Source organism: Alligator sinensis, unplaced genomic scaffold (genome assembly GCF_000455745.1).
Source record: "Alligator sinensis unplaced genomic scaffold, ASM45574v1 scaffold381_1, whole genome shotgun sequence".
In the NCBI taxonomy this organism is placed as follows: Eukaryota; Metazoa; Chordata; order Crocodylia; family Alligatoridae; genus Alligator; species Alligator sinensis.
The window spans coordinates 757082-776843 of NW_005842440.1; the positions used below are offsets into that span (position 1 = coordinate 757082).

The 19762-nt window shown below is 44.4% G+C and overlaps 1 protein-coding gene across 25 annotated transcripts in view; it reads right to left on the minus strand.

The window, feature by feature from the left end:
- RGS6 (regulator of G protein signaling 6) overlaps positions 1–19762 on the minus strand; it is a 578846-nt gene that overhangs the window by 22834 nt on the left and 536250 nt on the right. For 20 of the 25 annotated variants that reach the window (XM_025212001.1, XM_025212004.1, XM_025212002.1 and 17 more), the window contains one exon: positions 5037–5090. The exons of 3 other annotated variants lie outside the window; for them this stretch is intronic. In XM_025212001.1, the coding sequence (XP_025067786.1) occupies positions 5037–5090 (54 nt within the window). Of the gene's footprint in view, positions 1–3286; positions 3351–5036; positions 5091–19762 lie in introns of all 25 variants that reach the window. 2 more of the 25 variants (XM_025212006.1, XM_025212011.1) reach the window with 2 other exon arrangements.

The window sequence follows — 19762 nt, forward strand, 5'->3', positions numbered from 1 at the left end:
GGCTGACCCCTTGGGATCCCTGCCAGCTGGGATTGCTTTGACCCAGCTCAATGTGCTGTGTTCTGGACATATGTGAAAATCTTCCCGGGAGCAATAAACTGCAGAACAATATGTGCCACATAAGAAATTCATATTATCTCTGTTCCTAGCACCCAGAAAAGGGGGAAGAATGGGAACTTTCTAAGGCAAGTTGAGATGCAGTACCTGTGCCTGCTATCTATGGCTGTGTGTAGATTAAATGAGGGGCTTGTGTGCACAACACTTTAAAGCAGACAAAATGCTTTTGCACCGCTTTAATGGAGTCAGTGTTTGCACGCCTCGGTAGTGTATTGTGCATTAATTCTAGCTGGTGTAGGAAATTTGGCAGCGTAATGTGCCTTAAATGACTTGGGGCTCAGCAAACTAAAACTCCTCCATGGAGTTTTAGTTTGCTGCCCCTATAGCTGCAGAGTGAAGCACCAGGCGCCGTGCAGCTCCATGGCTCTGCAGGAAGCCCTGCAGGTAGCCTGGCAACAGTCCGGGAAGGCAGGCTCTACCCAAGAAAGGCAGCAAGCCTGTTTCCCCCCCAGAGCCTGCATGCCTGCCTGCTGGAGCTGCACAGGGGCCTGGTGCTTCCCTCCGCAGCTGCGGTGCCCCCCAGAACTGCCCGAGCCAGCTGCCTGTGGGCAGGTGCCAATGGAGGGAGAACGGCACCGCTACTGCAAAAGGAAGCAACAGCCCTCCCCCCCAGGACTGCTCCGCCCACTGGCAGCTCACCCCCCTCACCCTCCCTTCCCCGCTGCCGGAGAGGCAGGTAAGCGTGGGTTGTGTGCATGACACAGGGGTTTACTTTACCCTAAATTGAAGCGGTGGGCTTAAAAACCTACCGCTTCAATTTAGGACCCCCGTTTCATCTACACACACCCTATTTCCCAGGGTGCATAGATGGCTCAGGAAAATGGAACAGAGCTTATACCAGGGACTCAGTTTTTGCATGGCCCAAGAATGCACAGACTACCAAAGGTGGCTTAAACCTACCTTTATCCATCCCATCCCCAGCCTTCATTCCTTTCCCAAGTGCACAAATGGTAGAGGTAAGAATTAGGGTTGTGCGAAGCTTTGGGTGCTGATTCGATTTGGAGGAGATTTGGCCTGATTTGGTGGCCTAATCTCTGAATCCAAATTGAATCAGGGGCCCAATTAAAAGGTCCGAATTGGTTTGAAGCTCACCGAATCGATTTGGAAAAGATTTGGAGAGCTTTGGTGATTTGGGCAGTCCCCGCTCACTGCAACAGGGAGCTGGACTTGGACTCAGAGCTAATAAGTGGGGGGGGGGGAGGGGGGGCTGGAGGAAGAAAAAGAAAAGCCCCGACTCAGTGGGTGCTGCCAGGCAGGGGGTGATCCCCACTGCCCCCCATTGCCCCATGCCACGTGGGGGGGGCTCTGTCATGAGCCCCCTGACCCCCACTTCTCCCAGCACCCCATGGCTGCCCCACCTGCCCCAGGTCTGGCCCTTTAAGAAAAAGACAAACAAAAAAAATGCCTGGGCTCACCAGCTCCTGCAGTGGCCTCAGGGCTTCTGGGGCTCATGCAGAGCCCCACCATGCAGCGCAGAGCAGTGGGGGGCAGCAGGGATCACCCCCCCACTGGCTTTTTTTTTTCTTAAAGGGCTGGGAGTTGGGGTGGGCAGCGCAGCCATGGCGGGGGGTGGTGGCAGAGCCCCCCATGCAGCATGGGACAGTGAGGGGCAGTGGGGATCGCCCCCCCTGCCAGGCAGCATCTGGTGAGTCAGGGCTTTTTTTTTTCCCAAAGAGCCAGGAACTGGTGTGGGCAAGGCAGCCATTGTCAGGCTGGGAGAGCAGGCCGGGGATGGGACCTGTGTGATTTGGAGATTCGGATGATTCAGCAGCAGCCGAATCTCCAAATCAGATTTGGCCAAATCGATTCAGGACAGCAATTTGAATCACTGAATGGAATCACTGTCCCCCGAATCCGAAGCGAATATTAGTTGCTTTGCACAGGTCTAGTAAGAATAAGCCTTAAAGAGTTTGATAGTATGAAGATAGCCAAGGTGAATAAGCAGTACTCTGGAACATTCACTGCTGTGCTGTTTACAACAAATGACTAACCACACAAGATTTTACATAAGAATACATGTTCTATTTACAGCCTCAATAGGTTAAAAGCATCTGGATCAGCTTTTCAGGTGGCATAAGAAGGCATAGAGCCATAGAAACTAGATCAGTTTACACCGGTTGGGCATCTGGTCTGTATTTTAAAATAAATCTCCAATGAATATTGCATGCAAATAGCAAAAATAGCAAACTGAATTTAAAAATCATATTTTTGTTTCAGCTATTTTATAGCTCCATATTTTTTCCTGACATTTTTGCTGAATCAATATATTTCAGCACAAAAATTAAGCTTAGGCAAAACATAATCTTACTTTTGAATTTCTGAAAATTGAAGGTTTTGTTTCAAAAGAAATCTACTTCTGACTGAAAAACAAAGTAAAAATCATGTCCAAGAATAACATCGACAAGATTTTACAAAGTTTTCACAATTATTAGAGCAATTTCTCATAACTGAAAACAAAATGTATAAGATTCAAATGTCATGTTTTCCAAATTTTAATGTATATAATTTGAACAGCTCTAGTAGTTTATATGAATTAAACAATCAGTTCTTATATTACTATGTTGGAAGAATTTAGACAATTACAAGATAAACATTATAATATCTAATTCCTTTACCCTCTTCAACTGTTTAGGTTTGTTTTCCTTTAATTTTGGACAGTGAAAATGGAATCCAGGATACTTTTATTTGCTTCAAACCTGTTTCTATTGAAATAAATCCTCTCCCAGAAGTCAATGGGAGTACTCACCGAAAAGCTAACCATCTCAAGTGGGTGTTCTGTGATACAGGGCACCATGGGAAGACCAGGTATTTTATTACTTTAACTTATACATAGCTCTCTGAGGCAAACCCCCGCCCTGAAAAACCAGAACCAAGCGAACAGCCCTAATTATTCTGCACATCACTTTTGTACTCAGTATTGGAAGTTTGGCCTTTAAGGTTACAGTTGAGAAGCAGGCCTATGAAGTCCTGAGTGCTCTGGCTTTAATCAAGAAGGCATCTAGGCCTGTGTGTAATGACTACTAAGGGTCACCTTGAACATTTGAGACCTTAATGAGCCCTCTGGAAAGTATATTAGAGCCCTGGGCATGGAGGACCACCAATCTCCTTTGCTCCTACATATGCAGGAAATTGAAATGCATTTTGGGGGACTAGAGCATGCAGCACTAACTTTGCCTTAATGTCCACAGTCTCTTGATTATGCTAGGAGGTTACCACCTTGATAGTATTGTCGCCTGAGAAGAAACTTATATTTTAACACTGTGATTTTGCTTTATGACTGTATGCTGCTTGACATAATACAAGCCAGTACTGTTTCATTGGATCATACAGTTCCAGTATCATCAGAGGCTAATATTTCATGCCTGACATAAAAAATGCTATTCTGCCACTATAAAGTGCAAGTAAAACATTTATGGAGTGTACTGCCACACATTTGTATTTTCACAGACCTGCATTTTGCATATTGGCTTCTATTCCACCCAGGAGAGCGCACACACACCAGCAGACTCTCCCTGTGCTTGAAGAAGGGTATTAGTGCCCAAAAGCTTGCAAAGAACATTTTTTTTCCAACAAATCAGTTGGTCTAATAAAAGATATCACATTTACCCAAATAACCTTGTCTGCCAATGTCCTTAGACCAACACAGCTAAAACCAACATCCTAGAGAACTGGAATAAGGAAGTTACAGACCTACCTACAATGATTGTTTTGGCTGCCTTTCATATCAGGGTCCCACCACTTTGAAAATGTTCATATTATTGTCACCAATCAAACTGCAAGTGGCAAATTCTGCTTTCATTTATGTTACCGTTAAAGCAATTACTCAGCGTTACTCTCAGTATATTCTAATGAAACTGGGAGCAGATGTTGGTCCCAAATGTAAAAAATATCTATACTATATTTGTTTAATTATTCTCTCTCTCTTTCTCTTTCTGAAAGATTCTTACAAAAAGAACAATGCAACTGGGCACGGTAATGTCTTCTATGTGATTCTACTGTAAACATGTTTTTTTATAATTGTCATATGCATTATACTATACTAATACACAACAGGGGAAACCTGCCATGAGACCAGGACACTGCTAATGTATTGCCCTTCACATCTGCTTTTCACTTATGTGGTTAGCATGACAGCATCAGAAAAAACCCCTTGATGCCTACATTCGGTTATTGCTTACACTTACCTGTATAATTTCACCTTATCTATGTGGAAATATATTTATAACATGTATGTAGATATATAGTATATAGAAAATATACATATATATGTACACACAGATGCAAGCATATGTAGTGTATATACACATAGTACAGTTCCTCCATTATCAAGCTGTTACAAAAATATAATAAAGATTAGGCACTTTTCACAAAATCTTATACTGGGGCTCCTAACAGATTTAACTGCATTACAACTATTGTCATCATCTTTACATCATTTTCTTATAACACCAAAGACAAATCTGGACAACTAAGGAAGTTGGTACAGTTGCTAGGAAAAAGATGTAATGTGGGTATATATGTGTATATACATATGGTATCATTAACCATGCAGAGAAGTCTATATGGATATGCTTTAAATGACACTATTAGTACCATGCTTTTCTACTACAATGAGCAGGGGAAGCCACAAAAATACTGTAGTGTGAAAATAGCAAAAAGACAACCTGTCATTTAAGAATAAACCAAAATTAATTTACTGATATGAAAAATTTTGCCAGAAGGCATATTATGGAATTCTGCCTTGCTTTTTTTAGAGCTACTATTTAGATAAGCTACAGTATTAAAAGAGAAGCTGCAAAGAGGCTATCTGCAAAAAAATAAAAAGAAGAAGAAAAAAAAAGAAATAAAAAGTTAAGCATCAATACCCCCCAACTAAAAATAAAATGTTGAGGAAAGGGGAAAAAAAAAAAGGAACTTACCACACTGCGAGTGAACTTTTCTAGAGAAGTTCTACGACCTTGCTCATTCTCTGGCTTTAAGGGGAAAAAGTGGGGAGAAAAAATACAGAAAAAAACCCTTCAGCTTTAATGCAGTTTTTTCAAAACAGCAGCAAAAGATAAGGAAGCAAAAGGAAAAAAAAAAAAAAAAGAAATGATAAGGGAAAAGATGGCAACTGATGTTTGCAACAGCAAACAGAGGAGAAAACTTTTAAAGAATAAGAGCCCCGAGCTGCTGAAAAATGTCACCTTTGCTCCCAAAAGCTACATAAGCAATTCAACCAGGGTCTGTGCATTGTGTCCCATAGTTACGGCTATTGATTTCTTGTTGTTGAACTTTCCTTCTGTGCCATTTGAACTGAGACCTCTGGTTCTGGTTAACATCCACCAAACAGTTGACTAGGAAAGACAGAAGAGCCAAATTGACATTTACTACTTTTTAGTGAATATTATAGAATAGAGTGTTAGAGAAAAACAGTGCTGGAATGACAGCTAGGGAGGCTAAATTCCTTTATTTCTGCATAAGGTAGGTGCCTATTGCCACCATGTTGCCAACCCAGTAGGCCTGAACCTTGCTCAGGAGAGACCACCTGTAGGTATGAGATAGCACAGAATATCTGTATAGGGCTGTGGAAAGACAAAGCTATATCTTTTGGCACAAGTGTTATTTATGCAGTACAGAGGGTTATGTATATGCTCGAACTCTTAAAACTTCATTGCAATAAGGCAAGTACATATGCCACTGGTCTTTTGGCATTTATGTGAGAACATGGCTCACTTTAAGACTGAAAGAGTATGTCATTTGATGTAAGACCAAATCTATTGATCCCTAATGAGACAAGAAATAGACCTTTTATTGGCATGTTTATTAGAAAGCTCAGTGTGAAAAAGGCACTATGGAAAACAGTCGCATTAAGGAAAGCTTAATATTGTCAGAAGGCCATGAGCAGGGCTGACACACAGGGAACAAGGTCCTGTATATCTATTTGACTGTGGTGGGTCGCAGAAATGAAGATGACACTGAAAGGGTATAAGAGAAGAGAATGAGTTGACTCTCAGTAACAAGTCATCAGAGATAGTAACCAAACAGGCTGTAGCTCAGGGCCGTAACAAACCCATTTCCTCTGTGGGTTGGGATCAGAGGGGATTATGCAAAACACAAACCAGTGGATTCCATCTGCACAAATATGTGGGATGGAGTAGATAGACGGGGGAATCTCCAGTTTCCCTTTTATATGACCAACGTAAGAGCAGTCTCCCTGCTCAGGGAAGGACAGGATCTCCTTCCATGAACTCCCTGGGATACACATCACACCAAAGAATACAGACAGAGATGATGAGGAAGTGAGCCACAGACTTGTCCTCTTACCATGGGTGCAGTTTCTGACTTGGCAGATGTATCAGCAAGAAGAAGGCTGCATAATAATAAAGGGTGATAGAGTCTGTGCCCTTTAGAAGCACTATCCCCCCTTGATCTCCCCTAGGAGTGATATTACTGCTTTGTTTCAGATACTTATCTGACTGTGGTGGGCCATGGAAATAAAGATGACATTCGGGTGTCTATACACGTGCTCCAGGGTGGAGGGGGCGCCCCCACTGCCATTTTGAAATGTGTGTGTGTGTGTGGGGGGGGGGGGGGGGGGGGGGAAAAAAAGGGGGGGGGGGGTGGGCAGTGAATAAACGTGACATGTAGGCTGCTGGACCATGCTAATTAGTGAGTTCCAGCAGATTTGCAGCAGGCTCAAACAATATTAACCCAAAGAGAAAAAGCATGAACAAAGAAAAGGGAGAGAAGATGCAAGGAAACCAAAAGGAAGTTGCCAAATACTGACAAAGATTTTAGATTATATTGCAAATTATGATTTCCACCCAAAAAACAGAACTCCAGTGTTTAGGAGATTAGATTCAAGTATTTTAAGAGGAGACTGAGCTGACTGTCAGTCACAAGTCATGAGAGACAGCAGGTCATTTTAGAAGCAGACTTTTAAAGACAAACACCATCCTTTGACCAGATGAAACTACCAAGGAACATTCTCATTTATAACTATTTGAGAGAGTTACATTCTCAGCTATCATGCCCCAAAATGACACCCAACACAAGTACTAGAGTTTCAAGGAGAGTGGAATTTTATAGCTTTACAGCACCATGCATGATTTTTATATATGTGTTTGTGTGTGTCCCAGGCCTGAAATATGGTCCCATCCTTCCACAGCCCTTGATCCCTCTCCTCTCTGGAGAAATGTTATTCGTCAGATTAAAAATCATATTAACTGTGTCTGTGTGTGGGTGTACACACACACACACACACACACACACACACACACACACACACACACACACACACACACACACACACACACACACACACCCTGTTGTGTCAGGAGGTCTTCAGCTTGGCCAGAGTCTGGGTCTGTGATGTTACAGAAGAATTTCTGAGACTCATCCAGTCCTCTGACTACTACATGCTGCTGATCCATGTTACTGCCAATGATACTGCCAGGGGAGACCCTGAGCAAATCAAAAGTGACTACAGGGCTCTGGGTGCAAGGGCGAAGGGGATGAGGGCTCAGGTGGAGCTCTCTTCAATCCTTCCGGTCAAGGGGAAGGGCCCAGGTAGGAGTGGAGACATCCTGCAGATCAATGGATGGCTGCCCAGGTGGTGTCACCAGCAGGACTTTGGCTGCTTTGACCACAGGATGTTGCTCCAAGAAGGATTGCTAGGAAGTGACAGGATCCACCTGATGAAGAGAGGAAAGAGCATCTTCACAGACAGGCTCACTAACCTAGTGAGGAGGGCTTTAAACTAGGTTTGCCAGGGGATGGAGGCCAAAGCCTTGAGTTAAATGGGGAACTGGGTGACCTGAAGAAAAGACAAACAGGAGGGGGCAACCGGAGAAGCCTTCTCATTCTTCCAGAGAAAGGAGGGCAATTGGCTAGTTACTAGGGCTGTGCGAGGCTTTGGACCATGCTTCAGATCCGGAGAAGATTTGGACACTTCGGACGCCGAAGCAGCATGTCCAGATCAAAGGGCTGGCTTCTTTAGGCTTTCTGAAGCGGTTTGGAGCTTCCGAACTGCTTCAGAAAAGCTTCGGAGTCACTTCGGAGATCCGGCCATAGGTTATAACGGGGAATCAATGAAATATCTATAACTTTGTTGTTTTTTGTCTGATCTGGATGAAAACTACAGGGATGGTGGCCCCTGCCAAGGCTATAAAGCCTGCTAAGTTTCAAGAATATCAGTGCAGGGGTTTGGGGGAAACTGTACCCCAAAGTCTTGAAAGCAAAACTCATGTCATATGTGTATGTTAAGCCACAGCAGAATGAAAACTGCCCAGATGGTCACCCCCTGCTGAGTCCACAAAGTCTACCAAGTTTCAAGATGATAGGTGCAGGGGGAATCTGGCTTCTGGGGCCCTGCACCTCTGGCTGCTAACAGGCAAAACTCGTGACATAGATGACCTTGTGTGTGTTAAAGCGCAGTGGGTAAAAGCTCCAGGCCTGCTAGCCCCTGCTGTGGCCACAAAGTCTGCCAGCTGTCAAGGAGATAGGTGTAGGGGTTCTGGGGCCCTGCACCTCTAGCTGCTGACAGGCAAAACTCATGACATGGGTGCTTGTGCAACTGACTGTCTCTGTCTTGGGGCAGTTGATTGTTTGTCCTGATTCTTTCCTCTCCTTAGTCTGTGGTTTTGTAGGTGTTAATCCTTGCTCATTAACTGGCTACATTAGCTAGCTACCATGTATTGAGCTGGTCCCTGAGTGAATTATGATTGATCGGTAACTGGTAACACAGTAGCTTAGCAGCCAGACCTGCAGTAGTTTCCCACATCCCCACACCCCAAGACAGACAGAGTTGCACAAGCACCCATGTCATGAGTTTTGCCTGTCAGCAGCTAGAGGTGCAGGACGCCAGAACCCAGAACCCCTGCATCTATCTCCTTGAAAGCCGGCAGGCTTTGTGGCTGCAGCAGGGGCTACTGTCCCTGCAGCTTTCACCCTGCTGCGCCTTAACACACACAGTGGCACCCATGTCACGAGTTTTGCTTGGTCGCAGCTTGAGGTGCAGTTCCCCCCAAACTCCTGCACCTGTCTCCTTGAAACTTGGCAGGCTTTGTGGCCTCAGCAGGGGCCACCACCCCTGCAGTTTTCACCCTCCGTGGTGTAACACATATATGTGACATGAGTTTTTCTTTCAAGAATTTGTGGTACAGTTCCCCCCAAATCCCTGTAACTATCTTTTTGAAACTTGGCAGGCTTCATGCTTTCAGCAGAGGCTACCACCCCTGCACATTTCATCCAAATCAGACAAAAAACAACAGAGTTATAGATATTTCATTGATTCCCCATTATACCCTATGGCTGGATCTCCTGAATTGAAGTGGGAAACTGTTCTGGAGCTCCGGATCGGATCGCTGGCATCTGAAGTGGCCAGATCCAAAGCCGAACTGAATAGCTGACTATTTGCACAGGCCTACTAGTTACCTCCGGTGTCTGTACATGAATGTATGGAGCCTGGGAAACAAGAAGAACTGAAAGTCCTTGAATTATGATGTGATTGGAATAACAGAGACTTGGTGGGATAGCTTATGTGACTAGAACACTGTCATGGATGGATACAAACTGTTCAGGAAGGACAGGCAGGGGAAAAGCGGAGGAGGAGTTGCACTTTATGTAAAAGAGCCGTATGATTGCTCAGACCTCCAGTATGAAACTGGAGGTAGGTCTGTTGAAAGCCTCTGGGTTAGGGCCAGATGGGAGAGCAACATGGGGGATGTCATAGTGGGTGTCTGCTATAGACCACCAGACCAGGAGGATGTGGTAGATGAGGCTTTCTTTAAACAGGTAGTGGGAGTTTCTTTCAATCACCCTGACATCTGCTGGGAAAGCAATACAGCAGTGCGCAGGCAATCCTGGAAGTTTTTGGAGAGTGTTGGGGACAACTTCCTGATGCAAGTACTGGAGAGGCCAGCTATGGCCTGTGGTCTTCTTGATCTGCTGTTCACAAACAGGGAAGAATTGGTGGGGAATGTAGTAGTGGATGGCAACTTGGGCAGCAGTGACCATGAGATGATTGAGTTCAGGATCCTGAGGAAAGGAAGGAAGGAGAGCAGCAGAGCATGGACCCTGGATGTCAGAAAAGCAGACTCATTCAGGTAACTCATGGGCAGAATTCCCTTGGGAGGCCAGTTTGAGGGAGAGAGGAGTTGAAAAGAGTTGGCTGTACTTTAAAGAAACCTTACTGAGGGTGCAGGGACAAATTGTCCCAATGAGAAGGAAGACTAGCAAGTATGACAGAAGACCAGCTTGGCCTAGCAGGGAACTCTTCACTAATGTAAAAGCAAAAAGGAGGCCTATAAGAAGTGGAAACTTGGACAAACAACTAGGGAGGAGTATAAGAGTACTCCCCAGGCATGCAGGGATGAAATCAGGAAGGCAAAATCGCAATTGGAGTTGCAGCTAGCAAGGGATGTGAAGGGTAAAAAGAAGGTTTTCTACAAGTATGCCAGCAACAAGAGAAAGACCAAGAAGATGGAAATTGTGGGTCCTCCATGGAGGAGGCAACCTAGTGACAAAGGATGCAAAAAAGACTGAAGCATTCGATCCTTTTTTTACCTCAGTCTTCACAGGCAATGTCAGCTCCCAGACTATTGCACTTAGCAGCACTGTTTGGGGAGGAGGTGAGCAGCCAACAGTGGAAAAAGAAAGGGCTAGGGACTATTTACAAAAATTGGATGTGTACAAGTCCATGGGGCAAGATGGGTTGCACCCAATGGTGCTAAGGAAGTTGGCTGATGAGATTGCAGATCCACTGGCCATTATCTTTGAAAACTCATGGTGATCAAGAGAGGTCCTGGATGATTGGAAAAGGGCAAATATAGCGCCCATCCTTAAGAAAGGGAAGGAGGAGGATCTGGGGAACTACAGACTGATAAGCATCACCTCAGTTCATGGAAAAATCATGAAACAGGTCCTCAAGGAATCCAGTTCTAAGCATTTGGAGGTGAACAAGGTGATTAGGAACAGTCAGCATGGATTCACCCAGGGCAAGTCACCCCGACCAACCTGATTCCCTTCTATGATAGATGACTGGCTTTGTGGATGTGGGGAGACCAATGGATGTAGTATATCTTACCTTTAGCAAGGCTTTTGGTACAGTCTCCCACAACATTCTTGCAGGCAAGCTAAGGAAGTATGGGTTGGATTAATGGACTGTAAAGTGGATAGAAAACTGGCTGGATCATTGGGCTTAGAGGGTAGTAGTCAATGGCTTGATGCCCAGTTGGCAGCTGCTATGAAGTGGAGTGCCCCAGGGGTTTGTCCTTGGGCTGGTTTTGTTTAATATTGTCATCAATGACCTGGGAGATGGGATGGAGTGCACCCTCAGCAAGTTTGCAGATGATACCTGAGAGTGCTGGGTGGGGAGTGCGCCAGGAGAAGCAGTCCCCCTGGGGCCGATCCTGCCAATCTGGAAGAGCCAGTGGCATGCCCAGAAGTGCCAGCAGTACGCCACAGCCAGTTGCGGGTAGGCAGGATCAGCTGCAGGGGACCCCCCCCAGTCGGCAGGATCAGCCACGGGGCCTCCCCTTCCTCCCTGGTCACTGACTGTCTACTGCGGGGGCAAGTGCCCCCCCCCCCCCCCTCAGGAGGCACCAGTAGCCCATGACCTGAAGGGTGGTTCCAAAGAGGATGGAGCTAAACAATTCTTAGTGGTGGCAAATGACAGAACAAGGAGAAACAGTCTCAAGTTGCAGCAAGGGAAGTTTAGGTTAGATATTAGGAAAAACTTTCTCACTAGGAGGGTAGTAAGACACTGGAAACGGTTACCCAGAGAGGTTGTGAAAGCTTTGTACTTGGAGGATTTTAAGACTCGGCTAGGCAAAGCCTTGGCTGCAATGATCTACTTGGGGATGGTCCTGTTTTGTGCAGGGGGATGGATTAGATCAGAGGTTCCCAAACTGTGGTACACATACCCCTGGGAGTACGCAAGGCATCTTGGGGTGGGGGGGTGGGGGGTACACAGGATAAATTGAGTAATGGCAAATTTAATTTTCATTGTAATAATAATTGGCATTTAAGGGGCTAAAATATAAAATGTATGTTGGTAGGGGTACAGAGGCAGCTGGTAAATCTGGAAGTGGGTATGCAAAAAAAAAAAGTTTGGGAACCTCTGAACCTCCTAAGGTTCCTTCCAACCCTCATCTTCTATGATTTCTTCATGGAGGATAGGTATGAAGGGCTGTGGAAGTATGGGATTGTATTTCAGGACTAGTGTTTATCTCTGTAGAGTCCAGCAATGTTCATATTCTAGAAACATGCTTAAAACAAAATGACATTTAGGGTAAATTAAATGGGCAGGTGTCGTTCTGAATTGGACCATTACAGTTTCTATCTGGCAAGTGCTGGGGCAGAAAATCTGACTTGGAAAGTAAAAAAGAAGGGAATGATAATCAGGGAGCAGTAAAGGGGGAGAAGGGACATCTATGGGCTTCCATAGTTCTGAGGTGGGCTTTTCAGTTTTATCTTGTAAACTTCTGGACAGACAGATGAGCCCCTGTTTGTGGTAGTCTGGGAGATACCAGGATAAGTTATTTTAAACAATGGCTTGAATTGTATTGCAATAAAGTTCTGCTTCTCTAAATGTTTCCCAGCCCTTCCCTGGTTCTACCCAAAGAACAATACCTACAAGATGCACAGTACCAACTGGGATGGATGGTTTTGTGTGACTTGGACAGCAGCTGGTCATGATGTGGCAGCCATTTAGCTAGCCCTGAAAATGGAACTGGGGGCCATCAGAGCAAAACCCGCAAGTCACCAGAACTTGAACCAAACAAGCCTGCTTGACAGCTGGGGCTGTAACAGATGCTTCAGAGGGGAATATTTATAACACACTAACCAGTGTTCTACTCTGCACAAATATGTGGGACAGAGTAGAGAGAGGGAAGTACAAGGAATCTCCAGATTTCCTTTTAAATGGCCAGTGTAAGAGAAGCCCAGGGCTCAGGGATCTCTTCCTTCCATGAACTCCTTGTGGTGTGTATTGCACCAAAGAATACAGATAGAGATGGCGAGTAAGTGAGCTCTGGACGTGTCCTCCCACCATGGCTGCAGTCCCTAGCTGGGTAGGTGCATCAGTGGGAAACAGGCTGCAAAAGAAAAGAGGGTGACAGAGGCTGTACAAGGCCTGTGTGTCCTTTAGAAACACTGTCCCTCCTTGATGTCCCCCTGAAGTGATCCCATTTTACTTTGTCTCCAAGAGTGGAAAAGGAGAGAAAGACATGATGTAACCCAACAAAGAAACAGACCTGGGCATTTCATAACAAATTAAACCTAAATACTGGAACAGGGCCCTGGAGTTCTGAAACACACTGGCATTGCAGAGTTGAAATTCTGTGTTAGCTTCATTTGCATTTCAAAATGGAGGCTTGCACTGATTTAAATATGGTAAGGAGTAATCCAAACAATAGTGTTTCCCCTGTGTTTTTAATTGTAATTAAGTTCAATATATGTGGTGCCAAACCTACATTTTCAGTTTCTAATATGGCCCATGGGGAAAATGGGATTTCTGAGGCTTGTGAAGCTGGAGTTTTTTAGCAGCAGACTGGATATCAAGAAATCAAACTTAGTATCTCACAGGATGTGGGAATGGATTTAGTATTGTGGTCTACACATATCAGCTATGATGATTAGCATTGATTGTCTTTAGGTTTCAGATTCCACACTTCACTGAGATGAATGGTACATGTGACACCTTTCAGAGCTTTTGTTTCAAGCTGTCTATAGACTCAGGCAGACAACACTGCATTAGTTTACATTCAGTCAACATGCTTTCCCCCCTTACTTTTTCACAATCAGAAGGGTCAGAAATATAATTATTTTGGAAGACTGGATTCTAGGACTCCTTTCAGCAGAAAGAATTTAGTTCTCGGGCAAATATTACAGGTGCAGAATAGGGGACTGTCCTAGCTTTTCTCCCAGCTGTTGCAGTTTCCATTTCTTTGGTAGTTCAACAGGAACATGAAAGTCTGGTTTGGATCACCTGTTACAGGCTGCAGCATATAAGGTCCTCTGTGCCTAAAAGAGGTGTATGGGGAACCACTTCTTGAAGATTCAGTCCTCTTAAGGTGTCTTCTCACAACTTGCCTTATAAGCAAAAGCACCAAAGCCACTGTGTTGCACGTATGGATGGTGAGCTGTGCTAATTTAAAACTCTCTAAGGTATCTGTGGAACACCAGTCACCCGAATATCTACTTCTTGATCAAAGCACTGAATTTTCTACCAAAATAAAGAGCGAACAAACTTGGCTGAGCAACCGAGAGATGATGTAGAGTGGGAGTGTGTGCAAGTGCTAGTTTGGATTACTTGTCAGCATCTCAAAGGGTGTGTCAACAAGAAACGTTTATTGCAGTTGTCTAATTAGCTCCTCAGTGAACATCTCAACGTCTACATGTACACCCTATTAGGCTGCAGGAAACGAATAAATTCCGCAACAGGTTAGTACTTGTAAATACAAGAACTATTCTGCTACGGAGTTTTTTTTGTGCACAGCAAGACACAAACAGACATTGATGGGGCTGGCTGGTGCATGAGGGTGCTTCAGCATGGGGGCTGCCTGCCAGCTAGCCCTGCACTGGAGCACCCTCATGCCCCAGCCAGCCCCTCTGCAGCATGCTTAGCTAGGTTGGAGCAGCCTGGGGCTGGCAGGCTGACTCCCTGGCCCCCTGCCAGCTGGGGTTGCTCCAACCTAGCTCAACGTGCTACAGTCCTGGGTGCATGTGTAAGCAGTGCACCCAGAAGCAATAAACTCCAGCGCAATATGCATTAATATGCACATGTACATGCACCTAAAGTCTATTAACATTATGACCAGCTGTGTGCTGCTGAGGTAACCGCTTGTCTGCCTCAGACCAGCTCAAATTGAAGGTGTTGAGCCTGCTTTGCAAAGAGGAGGAAGGAAGTTTAAAAATAAATAACTGAAAAATAGTGAAAAGAGTAAGACCTGTGAAAGGTCTTGGAACACATTTCAGCTGAAGCACAGGAAGTGGGCTGGAAGGCTACAGACACATTAGTTGTGTGTGTTGCTGCATGGTAACAATACTAGTACAAACACCGTAAATGCAAAATGCACATGCAGGGAGAAACAAACATGTACAATAATTCAAACAGTCCTCAAACATTCAAAAGGAAAATGAACCATCATCATCAGTAGTTATGCCAGCATACTCTACCACCTAACAGTAGGTAGCATTTAAAATTATGAAAAAAAAATGTAAAACAGTTTAGCTCTGTGCCAAATGGCCTGAACTACATCACAAATTATTTACGGCATCTATCCATGTGTTTTTTTTTACTGGTTAATTATTTACTTATATGTCCAGGAGATTTCCAGTTCTTTTGAGCAGAGCTTGCTAGCACAGAGCAGTGTGGGCAGGACTCTTCACAAAATCAACTGGCAATGATTACTAAAAATAGTTGTGAGGAAATCACTCAGCATTCTTGTAGCGCTGAAGAAAAACCCTAGCATTGAGTTGAATCAGCCATGTTCCCTCTGAAGGGCTGAAAAAGGGACTGAAGTGTGCTAAAGCTAGCTTACTGGAAAAGGCAAGAGAGAGCGATTGTTTTTTTAGAGAACTTGCTTGCAGTGGAACCTGCCCTCCCTCGGGAGCTAATGTGACCTAACTGTACATATTGGGAAGAGAGTACAAGGTCCCAGGTGTAGTACAGCTGAAATCAATACAAGTGTTGCTGGTAGCTGGAAGAGGGATAAGCAAAAATCATAACAACTCAGTATTCTGGGCTGTAAGTCCAACAACATCCCCCTCCCATGGCATTCAGATTGGAACGTTTTAAAATTCTTTGTATGGCCTTTGTGTCTTTGTTAGGAGAACCTGATGATTTCAAAAGTAACAATATTTTACTATGCATAATGGTCAGCAGGGACGGAAACATTCCCCCAACTTTTCCTCACCTGAGGACCAAGATCCATGTTCTCTGCATCTGAGACAGACATTTATACCAGTGTAAGGTAAGCATGCAAAATGGACGTGACAGATAACCGACTATGACAAGCAACCAACTCAGAGATAGGCATTTTATACCCCCTATGCCATCATTAGCACAAGACCTTGAAGAATCTGACCCTGTGTGTACTAGTTTGGATGAAAAATAACTGCTCTACCTCTCCCAACCCAGACATTTTTTCTACATAGGAACATCAGTTCTTTCTCACGATGGATCCCTGTTATGCCAGGCTCCTCCAGATCTGATGTTGCTGATGCTACCCCCCTGCAGGCTCAGATCACCCTTTGTCTCCTCATTTCCACCTGGGCCCTTGTCATGCTCTCCAAGGGTGTGTCTTTAACTCAGAATGAAGGTGTAACTAGGCATAACTCAAAATGAAGGTGTAACTAGGCATGCCTGTGCTAGCTTCAACCTGGCTAGCATGGGTAACAATAGCAGAAAAAGCACAGTGGCACTGGCTTCAGCATGGGCTAGCAATCAGAGTGCATACCTGGGTCCCCTGAGGGTTTATATTCTAGTTGCTAGCCCACCTTGAAGTCTGTGCTGTCATGTCTTCGCTGCCACTGCTTGTCCAGAGGCCAGACCAGAGGCCCTGTGCCTTGACACTGTCTTGCTAAAACATCAGCAGAACCTTGGTTCAACAAGGCCTCAGCTTCTAACCGAGTTCCCCACTTCCCTCTCCCTCCTTGCAACGTAGCACCAGGGTCAGCTGGACTGCCAAGAATATAATAAACATGGGTTTCAAGGGCTTTGCCAATCATATCTGGAAGATGGTAAGTGACGCATCTCCCAGGAAGATAGGGAGGCTTGAAGGGTGGCTCAGCAACAAGCAAACAATTAGCTGGTACACGTACCAAAGTAGTGAACTAGGGTGCACCTGCACAGGTATCTCTGTGGTGACTAGTAGTTATTTTTTTATGGGATCATTAGAATCTGATTGGTTTCTATGGGTGTTCAATGTATACTACAGGTATAAAAAAAGTAACTTCTCTATTCCATTTGTGATGTGTAGCCCCTGCCTACCTCTCCTCTGCCAATCAGCCCGATCAGGCAGACAACAATAATTTGAGGTTCTTTAGTTATACTCACCATGTCATTTATTTAAGCTTAAGAAGCACTTTATTCATTAAACCAGGGACAAAACTGAACTGTTCAGGGATGGAGCCTGGCTAGCCCAGCTATTTGCAACACTACTACCTGTGTTAGATAGATTACATGTGCAACACCCAGACTTCCATTTTATCGTAACCATACATCTATGCTCTTATATGGACAGTAACTCAAGGGGCCTCTTGGCTTTTTCCTTTTGGGGACAATGGTTCTAGCTGCTCAGCTTCTAATTTCACACCTAAAAAAAATGCAGCAACTGCAGTTACTCTGCTCTATGCTTCCCTCCTCTCCCCAAAAGGTACTAGCAGTGTCTGGGCCTTTCTTCTCTTTCCTATACATCTTAGTTCTTGTGGTGACCCATCCTGTTGAAGATGCAGTGGCATTTGAGCTGCTTCACTTTTTACCAGGGCTGGTAAATGGACACTCAACCCCACTCAACCAGCCAAAATTTCTAATCAAGTGGGATTGTCAAGACCTAACTGTAGCAGCCATCCCTTACAAAAGGTTCATTGTCATCCAAACATATAGCCATTTTTTGGCTAATGAGGAGAAAGGATGATGGTTATAAATAATAACCAACTGTAAGCCTTAGTCTGAATTAATACATCTATAGCAGTAATGCAAACAGACTGATGTTTGACTACGTACAGCACAGGTGGGGCACATGGCATGTATATGTACATTTCAAAGCAAGGAGTCAGCTCTGGAGCGCAGTGGAATCCAGTCCAGCACTGATGATGCTCCTGCAGAGAGCAGCCCAGTGACAGCTGCCTCGCTGCAGGTATGAGGCCAGATGGAGAAGTATACAGAGACTTGTCCTCATGCTGAGAACCAGGCTAAAATCCACTTCTCCAATGCTCTGTCTACATCCTTTCATGGCCAAGGCATGCAAAAAAGAAATATTACCATGGACTGCAGAGAATTACACCTAGCTCTTTACCTGTCTAACACCTACATATGACCTCTACTTACACTCATGCTGGAGCTCAACATCGCACACTCCCCAAGCACCAGAAATTGGCAGCACCCAGGCCAATATACAGTGATAAATACAGTAACAACACTGTGAGGAAAGGAGAAAAAATCCATAGTGAATGAATAAGAATAAGGCACTTGTGCTCTATATTTGGTCCCTAATCACTGAGTGCTGTGTACATGTTACCCTTCTTACTCCTTCTCATAACCCAGCTAAGATAATTTGCTCCCAGCATACAAAAGTCCATGCTCACCTCTCTCCTAGCCCACATACCAGGAACTCTTATGTGTGCTGTTATTATGTGATGTGGAAAAATGATAATACTTTTCACTTATTATGATTTCAGCTCAGGAACTTGAAATATGCCAGATATTTTTACAGATGTTAATCAATTATGTCTTGCAACATGTCTGCCAGGCAGGTCAGTCTTTTACAAAGAGAAGAATAAAAAACAGAGATAAGTTATTAGATTTATCCAATGTCAAATAAGAAAACAAGTGGGGAAGCCAAGGAAAGAACCCAGCTATCATGACTCCTTCTCTTGTGCTTTGGCCACAAGTCCACCCTTCCCACTTCGCTGTACATCTCAACTTGCTAAGGCACTGTGTGAGAGATGCCATGTCTAACAACGACCCAACACAAAAGAGACACATAAATTGTTCGTACCCGAACCTTAAAATGCCATGCAATTCATTTGTTTTGTGTAAACAAAGCAACCCTATAATCTTCTGCTAGAATTAATTTTCAACAATAAAAATCAGGAGACACCATGCTGGTGTGAAAAGGAGGTAATTTAGGTTCAAAATGAGAAATGTCCTTTGAATAAAAGGAAGCGTTGGAGGTCCACCTATCAGGGACTTAAACTCTCAATCCCCCAAAGACTCTGGTATTCCACTGCGCTTCCCCATCCCTCACCCTTTTTTCCAGGTTGTCTCAAGATACACTAACGGATCAGATCTGCACTGGAACTCCTAAGGATCTTATTAGGAAGCTCAGCATGACAGCTTCATATTTTTTCAGTCAGCATCTCTGTGCTTTCAGTGGTATAACAACATTTATTACAAACTGGCTGCAAAGAGTTTCAGAGCTTCTGAAGTAATTATAATTTTGCTGTGTGTTAAGCTGATGAACTGCATGTCTGCATAATTTCTACCACTGTCTTTTTTGTGCTTGGCTAAATTTACCAGAATACCCATGGCCCTTTCTAAAGGAAACTCGATTCTGACTTCCACTGCACTGTTAGCATGACAGAGTCTGCTCCCCAGGCAGCCTGAGTGGGGGAAGAGGAAGTCATGCTGACAGGTCCAGCGCTTGATCTGACAGCAAACAATGATTCTAAAGAGATCTTTGGTTTAGAATGGGCTCAGCTGGGGGGAGAACTTTCCTTCAAATTAACACATGAATCCTTATGTGTTCATGTTGTGTAAGGGAGGCCAAACTGGAAACTGACAGGGATAAGAAGACAGCAAATGGTTTTAATTTCTCTATCATCAAAGGGAGTTCAGAAGTTTTAATGCACTGCTTTCTTTTCACCCAACCTCTGAATTCTGACCTGCAACTTAAATTTCAAATGTCAGATAGGACTTCACATTTCCTCTTCCAGT